We start from the raw sequence: 10,607 nt of genomic DNA, 5'->3' as shown, positions 1-10,607 counted from the left end.
TGCTTCTATTGATAGTAATTATTAAAAGTTAAACTTAAATTAAGTCACAAACATTCTAGTTTATTACGTGGAAATTTATCCGATTCCATTGTGTGAGTATCGCGCCTATAAGTAAAGACTGGAAAAACTTGCTAAAATCTTTCGTACCAAGTTCTGATAAATAATTAAACCAATCAGTACAAATAATTAATAAAAGAAATACACGTTGTGTAGTATAAATTTAGAATAAGTAACAAATTAAATTTTGATAACTTGTAATTAAAAGAATTTGCTGCACAACAGATATTTAAATGAGATTTTTGGTTAGTGCTAAGAAGGTTATCTTCATAAAAGTTGTCGAAGAACGCGGTGAAAGTTTGAGTGCTCAAACTAAAATAAGTGCTTTAAAAAGTAACTTTGAAGGGTGACAATATTAAGGAATGGTTCATTAAGAATATTTATGACACTATTATGCAAGAAAGGATGCAAGAATAATAGCAGAAGTAATATGAGTGTTGAAGAGGTAGGGTAAAGAGGAAAAGAGATTGTAGAAGAATAAAATAAATAGAATACGAATTAGAAAATTGAAGCCCTGTTTTAATGTTCTCACGATTAAATAAATAAAAGAAAAAAAGGCATTGAATCGAAGTATTTCTCTGATGCGATGCTGAATTTTTATCCTACGGGCATTAGTTTATAATTAATTAAATTCAAAAGACTAGCTGCAGCACAAAATCAGGAAGGGTATCATATTTATTAGGGCTTTTGAATCCTGATATTGTTTAATATACTGCTCGAGTATTACAGAGAAAATCAGATAAATACTTACTTTATAAATTTAAACTTTATCCAGAAATTTCCATATGGAATTTATGCATTAAAAAATTTGAACAATGCTTCGCATGATTTTTATTTGTGATAAGGAGTTATTCTGGTGAATTTGACAGAAAGAGTACAAGTGAAAGATTTTAATACGTTAAAGTACTATTTTGTGTAACAATTGAACTGGAAATGTGTGTTCCTATAGAAGTTATTGCCAGACGAATAGCTGAACATTATTTTGGCTTCAAAAATCAGCAAAATGCGAGAGAAATCGGAAGAAAGTTATTATTCAAGAAAAATAGGAAACTGAGATGAACGAAAAAAATGTGGATAAATAAAAAATTAAATTACGTAAATAAGAATTTGAATAAAAATGTCCAAATACTAATAGAGAAGAAATACTTGAAAGAGAGAATAATTATTCAATACTTTGAAATCGGATATTTTTTGTGAGATTTTGATGAATTTGATAAAGAATAAAATCAGTTATTGCCTTATATATCCATAATTCAATTCAAAGATGTTATCCTGCCAATTTAAGGGATGTTTATGCTACCATTTATTTTATTGTGCATAATATATCAGTTTGCAAATGTTTATTATAGAATACGAATAGATACGTAAACTTTTTGATTTAATACAAAAGTACTTACCAATAACTGAAATTGAATTTGTCAATAACTTAGGCAAGCTGTAACTATAGACGGAAAAAAACATTAAAGCGATATTTTATAAAAGGGATATTTTTTGTTATAGATACATATAGATGGGGGTACGATGCTCACAATTACAAGTGATGATGATATCGTATTTCTAAATGAAATAGAAATTTTAATGGATTCAGTGCAATCTTAAGAAGATTAGGCACGAAACAAAATATATAAAAATCTTTCTAAATCACTCTATTATATTAATATACCCAACAGATTAAATATATATATATTATATATATATATTCATATTTGTTTTAGCTCTCATACTATCCTTGATGCTTAAATGTGCAATTTCAGTACTATCACTTCTCTTGTTCTCTAAAATTCTATAATAATATCTTACTACATTTTCTATACAAGACTTCCAAAATTATAATTTTTCTTATATCCGATCAAGAATATTACGATAGCCGAAAGTATTTTGAAATTTTTATGCATTTGATTAAAATTGTGTAATTAGTCCTAAGGCGCAATTTGCCCAGAAAGACAAATAATATCATTAGGGCATTTTGCATTGAAAACTTTAAATGTCGGTTCACTTTTCAAATTGTTGCCACCAAATATGAGAGCCCTGTATTATATTTAAAGAAATTAAATAATGAAGAATCAGCATAAATTTATGTTTATTTCTCGCATTGTGATAAAACAACTGTACCTAGAGCACCCGAATTTTGAATAACGTAAGTTTCCACCCGAATATGGGCATCTGGAAGCCCAAATTTGGAATTTGTTTTATTATCTATTTTCATATTTTGTAAAAATAACGAATTTTTGAATTTTCAAAGAGACAAATGGTAACACTGCACGGTACAAAAGACATTTTTATCTCCAACGCACGAGACTGTGTATGGGAAATTCTAAAGATGTGCTCATTTTAAAATTATTTTGCAATATTGCTGTTGAATTGAATTTTATGGTTTAAGTGCGAAGAACATGATATTTAATAAAAAAGGTAACACACAAAACGTTAAATAGGCGTCCTTTTGGGCGTAAAATCTGAAAGCTTTCAGATTTTTTTAATGTTGTCTCTATTTTTCACAAGTTCACAAAACAGAGTAAAATCCTAATAAATAGGAAAAAAGTTCAGGCGAAACAGGTCATATTTACTAAATCCCAATTGTTTTGCTTTGTAACCGTAACACGCTTAATAACTGTAGTTGTGATCAAATATTCAGCGTTGTTTTAAATTTACATTTATATACGTTTTATTTGTAGCATATTTCTCTTTATTTCCTTAGGGTAATAGTTAAATGCAATGCATTCAATAAAGCAGTAAGAGTTACTAAACTTTTAATCATCACATTAACTAGTGTTACAGTAGACTGAACGTATAATTACAAATGTTGATGTGTTAATTTAAATTTTCTAGGTGTATTACGGAATGAAACATGAATAACAAGTTTGCTCTTTAAATTCATCTCAGGGTACAAACATCAGCCTTTAAGGATATCCGGTTGATAGGGAAATGAGAAAGGAAATAGTAAGTATAATCATTTTAATTACATAATGTAACGGAGATAATTTCTTTCTTATCTTATTCTTTACTACCATCACTTTGCACACAGTACGAACTAGGCTAAGGGAAATTATTTAACTTTAAGCAATCCAAGAAGCATGTGGTTCCTGCTTTTAACATCTTTGTTGATCTTCTTTTCAGGTAATAAATTCTCTTTCTATTAAAATAAATAATTATTCAATATCAATATCTTTAAAATGTTTTCTTTTAACTATCAAATGTAATAATTCGGAATTCAGCAAATGTTTGCAATTAAATTAAATTCAGCAATAATTTTACGATTACCTTAAATTGAGAAATAAGTTTAAAACTAACAAACGATTCAGTTTTCAGTGTGGAAAAAAAACGTCATACTGGCACTAATATAAAATGACAGATTTTTTATTTAAATTACCATTTTTGAATCTTTTCCCACTCATATATGTAAGCGTAGCTTGAGTTTAGAAATATATGCAAAGATAATTTATCACTTATCGTTTCATTTTTATATTAAACATAGTTTACATATTGACAAATATGGTACTTTAAACATTTAGTCATTTTGCTCGTAAAATATCTTTAATATATCAAGTTCGAGAATGTGAAACTATTGTTCTGTACCAGGCATTTTTCACTCCTTTGTAGTAAGTAAAGGAATTATTTATTAAAATAGCGAAAAATTTTGAGTATCGATTTTGACCGCTCCCGAATCAATTCGGATAATGACTTTTTTTTTTACATAATGCCTGCACGTCTGCACGTACGGACAAAATAAAGGACACTTTTTCCGAAACGAACTGTAAAATGGATTTAATGTGAACTCAAAAACACTTTTTCGTGACGTTTGTGCTTACTTATGTATCTCGCATAACTCGAAAATAATTAGCCATTAGGCGTTGAAATTTTGTATATGGTACTGCTATAACATATAGTTGTGAATCTTCCTTTTTTATTGCAATCTGCCGATTGCAATAAAAAAGTAAACCAAATGTATATGTATATATATATCCAAATGTATATATCCCTATCCAGCCTTTATTTTCGCAGTCGTTAATCGTAGTTATATTCTTCCACTTACTCCAGTTACAGAAGTGATTAAATGGCGAAAACAACGTTTTTTTAGCCCTGAGGGGCGTTATCCCAGAAGGGATATTATTCTTGAAACGGCACTTTGCGTCTATTTACTTATAAACGGCGTATTACATTTCAAATTGTTGTAACCAAATATTAGCACTCTGCATTATATTTAAAGAAATTAACTAATTAAGAAACTGCATCAATGTTTGCGTGTTTTTCATATTTTGAAAAAAAAAAAAAAACCTACAGCCACCAAATTTTGTTGATTTTTTTATTGCCTATTTTACATTTTGTAAAACTTTAATGAATTTTTGATTAACAAATTCAACGATTGAAAAGAGAGCAATGGCAACACTGTACAGAGAAAATAAAACAGCATTATCTTCAACCCACGAGACTGTTTATCGAAAATTCTAAAGATAGCCCAAACAAAATAATATTACAATAAATATTTTAGCCCAAACGGACATTAACCCAAATGCTGTCGAGACGTGTATGTGTATGTAAATGGAAAAAATGCTCCTCTGGGCGTAATGTAAAATCTGAAAGCCTTTCAGTCTTTTTCTGTACTTATTTTATTGTTGAAACTTAGAAAATAAGTGAAATGTTGTTTTCTAGGTCCGGGAAAAGCTTACTATCTGCCATCCGGCAGAGATCAGCAAGCGATTCTTTTCGAAGACTACTCAAATTCCCACGACGTCTGCCTCACACCTGGATGCGTGAAAGCAGGTAACGTTCTTACTTTCTTAACATTACTTTCCTTAGAATGTTTGACTTAGTTTATTTGATCATGATAAAGCACGTAAAGCCAACCTGCCTAAGGGGAAGGATGCTTGCGTAGAGGACCTTCTGAGGGAAACTAGTTCGTGTCCACATCACACATGGGGAAAACCATAAAAATGCCCATGCTGGCAGCCCCTTCTCTTGGAATGGAACCAGATCACGATATTTGCTTTCTTTCCAGCCGAAAATACTTAAGATCAGAGGTCGTGTCTAGATATTTTTCTCTCCACGGCAAAGAGGTAAATGCGCTTTCTCATAATAAAATCAATATTTTTTCCCTAACATCTACTCGGACACCGAATTCATGTTCCGTTAGAGAGAAAGACCACATTCGAAAACTTTTCCTGCCTAATGAAGAATTAATATAATTTTCTATTATTTTTGATTTGCTGAAATTTTTGTTGCCACTTGCAGCATTAACTGGCAACGTTAAAGTAATTTTAACACTGCCTCAAACTTCAAATTGTATTAAAATATGTTCATCACTAAATTTTAAAGAATCTAATCTTATAGATACTTTCGTACTTAGAATTATTGAAAAAAGCTTGTGTCTAAAAATTAGATACTTTTTTAAAACTTCTGTAGTATTTACTTCATTCGAATACTTGAGTTATATGTGACTGCCTTTAAATTACCTAAATTCAATTTTAAACTTGTAAACTGAAAATGCGAAGATATTGCATTTAGTTTTTTGTAGCTACATTTCTATGGCAAGATTCATCTAACACTTCTCTAAAATCCACTACGAGCAAACAGTTTTGTAAAAAATCAGTTTGTTTATCATTTTATTCATAACAAGCTGATTTACTCACGGTTCTTTCTCTTTTCTGTTTATATTCTATTTCTTCAATTTTTACTTTCAGAAATATTAAAAAAGACATAAATACGGCTTCTTATAAATTGTAGCTTTTGAATGCAAGGCTTTATTAGCAGAAAGGAGCGTTAGCTCAGAAAGGTCTCAGAAAAATCTTGAAACGGCATTTTGCATCAGTTCATTATAAACGGCGTGTCACGTTTTAAATTGTTGTCATCAACTATTATCGCCCTGTACTATATTTTATTATATTTAAAGAAGTTAAATAATGGAAAATCTGCAGGAATGTGTGTATGTTTCTCGAATGTGTGTATGTGAAAAAGCGACGGTACTTAGAGCCATCAAATTTTGAATAACGTAATCCTCCTCTCAAACATTGACACCTGGAAGCCGGAATTTTGAATTTCGAATTTGTTTTATTATCTATTTCATATTTTGTAAAACTTTAGCTAATTTTTGATTAACAAACTCAAGGATTTCAAAGCGAGCAATGGCAACGTTGTACAAAAAAACAGCATTTTTTATCTCGAGCGCGTGAGACTGTGTATCAGAAATTTATATGAAACCTCGTCCAAAGAATATTTTCAAGTAGCTAGTCTTTCTTTATACTGTTACAGATAATTTAAAAATATGTTCTATAATAAGTTATTGACTAGTCTTAAAAATTTTCAAAATCATATAATTTAGAATACGTTCACCCGATATTAAATTCTGATTACTAAATGGGACAGAATAAGCACTGGATTCTCTTGACCAGGAAAGTTCTGGAGGTACTTTACTCCTCTATAATTTGGTCAACGAGACCTTTAAGAATCCTCTGAAAAGATTTCCAATTAATAAAATCTTCATCGCAACACAGTAAGCTAAAACATGAGCTTCTGTAAAGGCTTAAAGTTATGTTTATAAAGTTTACTAAAGTTATATGACAAGTTTTATTCTTAACAAGCAATATTCCCGAACTACTGGTAAATATATCATAGAATAGCATGGTTTTTTTTTCAGACAGCAAAAAGTATAAATCTGAGAGATTGTTTCAGGTACTCAGTACGATTACTGACATGAACTAATTTTGGACAAGACAGACTTTGTACGATACAGAAAATACTATTATAGTGCATAATATTCAACATAGTAACTTTGGAGATTTCTCACTTGTGATGGTATATACACTGCTCGACATTGAAAATGCAACACCAAGAAGGAGTGGTCAGAAATTTATGCAAATTTTAGAGTAGATGCACGTCACTGAGTTATGCGAATGATGTGAAATATGCAGCTCTCCGACACACGCGAAGTAAGATAAGGAAAGGAACGTGCAGAATGGGCAATATTCGTGTCGTTATTTCTGCCAGACGAATTATCGAAGAAAGTTGTTTTTTGTCCTGGAGGATACGTGTAATAGGAGAAAATAACAGGCCGCCGTCAACAAAGGCTCTTCCAGCAGATACACGATTTTACTAGAGGTATGGTGATCGGACTGAGAAGGGCGGATTGGTCCTTACGTCAAATCGCAGCTGATACCCACATGGATGCGAGCACGGTGCATCGGCTATGGTGAACATGGTTGGAACAAGGAAATGTGGGAAGAAGGAGGGGTGCAGGTGCAGCCAGAATGACGTCAGCACGCATGGATCCACGCATCCGCCTACAAGCTGTGGCGGTCCCGCAAGTCACTTGTACCGCGATTCTGCAACATGTGCAAGATATCCTGGATGTTCCCGTGTCGACCAGTTGGTTGAACGTGGCATGCACTCAAGGCGTCCGTTAAGAAGACTGCCATTGACCCCAACGTTTAGAATGGTGCCGGACTGGAGCGATGTGGATGACAGAATGGCAAAACGTCGTGTTCTCAGATGAGTCACGCTTCTGTTTATCCAGTGACAACACTGACCTACTGAACAACTTCCGACCTAAGTTAGCATAAAGGCAACAAGCGGAATATGTTACTCAGAGGTAAAACCATCTACTATTTACTAAGTCGCCGCATACGTGTGTGGCGTCGACGTGGAGACAGATCTAATGCGGCAGTAACTGTGGAACGTCCCACCGCGCGACAACGTGGCATAATGGTTTGGGGCGCTATTACCTACGATTTCAGGTCACCTCTAGTTCGTATTTAGGGCACTATGACGGTCCAACGATACTTGGATAATGTACTGCTATCGGTGGCAATCCCCTACCTTCAGGGGCTGCCTAATGCAATTTTTCAGCAGGATAACGCCCGACTACAGAGTGCTCGCATCTGCCAACGTGCTCTGCTAGGTATACAGATGCTTCTCTGCTCACCGTACTCTCCTGACCTGTCACCAATCAAACATGTGTGGAATGCGATTGGACGCCATTTGCAGACTCTGCCCCTGCCTCGTTCAAAAGACGAACTCTGGCAAATGGTTGAAAGGGAATGGAGAGCCATCCCTCAGGACACCATCCACACTCTTATTGACTCATGCCTAGAAGTGTTTCTTCGTGCATCGCTGTCCGCGGTGGTCCTATATCCTACTGAGCCGACGCCGTTCTGTATTCTGCCTAATCATTTTGAAATAAACATCACTTATGGCTCTGTCTTTTTTCCAAATTTCATCACTTTCTAACCACTCCTTCTTGGTTTTGCATTTTCAATGTCGAGCAGTGTATATATCCTAACTCGCACTTTCGATGAGAAAAGGAAAACGCAATTTGAATTTCGTCAATCGGCCCAGTAGGAAAGGGAGATATAGAACTGCCTCTTTTTCCACCCGCAGTGTACCTTTACACCTATATCAGTTATATTAAAACTAAAGAGAACGGCTTATCTTAAAAATTCAAAGTTTAAAACTTGCCTTTTTTTATTTTGATGCTAAATAATTAATTTTTATTTATTGTTTCATTATAAACAGTAGAGCAATTAAAAAAATAGAAGTCATTTTTTACCTTATATATTTATTTCCAGCCTTTACAAAGAATGAAGCAGACTAATATGTCGATTCACTTAATCCATCCAGTAATATGTGAATTGCTTCAGTAATAACCCTAAGTAAAACCCATTATACAGTTCCTGTTCAGATTAAACATGGATACAGCAAGATAAAACCTCAAATCATGCGTATCTTATATAAATGCATCCATTTTTTAGATTAAAAAATGGAGCTAACGCTTATAATACAGTATATTTCATTTTCAGGCATTTACTCTTTTGACTCATGATGCTATTCCAACGATCTTTATGCTTTAAGAATTAATTATTCTACAGTTCTAATTCATTAAAAATTCTGAGTAAGAACTATTTTTAAAGATATTTATGCAAGAAACTCTAAGCACATAATCACCGTCCACTTTTAGTTAGCGCACTCTGAAAAGCTTTTTATGGCCAAGCAGTAAACACAGTAACAGCTGCACTTCAAATTAAAGAAAGATGGTAAAATATTATTACTAATGTCGATAACATAGGGTTCTCCAGATTACATTTAGTCTCATAAGTTCAATAAGTTGTATAAACAAAAGTAAATTAACTTCATTGCTTTAGTCCAAACAGTAAATTTTAACCAGTTCAGTGCCGCTCCCGAGTTAAATCAGGCTTACCGAGTTAAAACGTGGCACTGAACAAGTTAAAGTGAGTAAACAATATATATAATACTGTATAAAAATTCAGCATTTTTTTAGAGTATACCCGTGTCATTATTTTAATTCGTCCAGATAGCTTTATGACACAAAAGTCGTTTGAGACTTTTTTAGGTGTTTCGAAGATAAGTTAATGAACATAATCCCTTTTTTAGATTTTTCTTAGCTAATGTGGCGCCCCTTCCCTTCAGCTATTTACTTGATGCAAGCGCTTACTTGCCTCGTCCTTGTTCCAGCTTAAACTTACTACATTTATGAGTAGTAAAAATCTTTTTTCCTCGCATCATGAAACTTATTTCTCTCACTGTTTACTCTCACTATTTTGATTTTAATTGACTTCACAGAAAAATGCTTCAATGATTCCTTGTACACGGTTTGCGTATTCGGTAATTCTGTTTATAGAAACACATTTCCGCCCGAAAATTTATTATAAGGATGAAATTTTATTAAATCTCATAGGTACGTTTTTACGTCATTTCAGGAGTTAAAGCAACAAGAATCAGCGTAATATTCCTAAATTTGCAGGACTAGTTTCGAAGGTTTAAACATTAGAACCCTCTTCATCAGTTGCAAAAGTGCAACTGATGAAAGCGAGAAACCAATGATGACCGAGATAAGCTGTAGGGTCTGGGTCGAACAAACTTAAATAGCACTTTATTGATAAATGAACAATCAAAATTTAATAACTACTAAATTGACTGCGTATATCTGATTGCACCAAATGAAATGATACATGTGATCTACTCGTGACTCGTGACTTCGCCGGGACTCTAACCTGGACTTCTTGAAGGCGCGCCGAGTGTGCAACCATTGCACCACGATATCATGCTGGAAGGAGGTAGAAAATACCTTATATAATCCCCTTTTAAAGGGCAACTGGGGATTAGAGGACCCAGTCGCCAAATCCTGGTGGTGACAAATTATTCTCCACCACCTTTTAGTTCAGGCGCCACTATAGAGTCATTAGGTTTTTTTTATTCTAAAGAAGTGAAAAATGTGCAATATCTTTTCCGGGACTTGAACCCTGGACCTATAGAATTCGCGCTGAATGTGCTACTATTACACCACGAAGGCATGCTGGAAGGAGGGAAAAATACCTCATAAAGCAATCTTATCATGGGAAGGTATGTGGAGAAAATGTTAAACCAAATATTAACTTTCGGCTGAAAAATTTATCTTCAGAAACACTGTTTCTTCAAGTTTATTTAGGAACTTACGCTTATTTCAATTGCACATTTTTGTATTCAGTTCACTTAGTAAATGTTTAACTGTACCCCAGAGCAGTTGTGTAAAATTTTATTCATGTTTTTCAAGCAACAATTATTTT

General features: G+C 33.3%; 1 protein-coding gene across 1 annotated transcript in view; it reads left to right on the top strand.

Moving 5' to 3' along the window:
* The first annotated feature begins 3,053 nt into the window (after positions 1-3,053).
* LOC118185022 (neprilysin-2-like) overlaps positions 3,054-10,607 on the top strand; it is an 80,838-nt gene continuing 73,284 nt past the window's right edge. The window contains exons 1-2 of the mRNA XM_035354800.2: positions 3,054-3,171; positions 4,705-4,815. Of these exons, the coding sequence (XP_035210691.2) occupies positions 3,129-3,171; positions 4,705-4,815 (154 nt within the window). The 5' untranslated portion in view covers positions 3,054-3,128. The remainder of the gene's footprint in view (positions 3,172-4,704; positions 4,816-10,607) is intronic.

This window comes from Stegodyphus dumicola, chromosome 3, assembly GCF_044657685.1.
Source record: "Stegodyphus dumicola isolate Sdum_Otavi_A_Nest chromosome 3, ASM4465768v1".
Lineage (NCBI taxonomy): Eukaryota > Metazoa > Arthropoda > Arachnida > Araneae > Eresidae > Stegodyphus > Stegodyphus dumicola.
The sequence above is the reverse complement of the archived record's forward strand: the minus strand, read 5'-3'. Positions and strand labels throughout refer to the sequence as shown.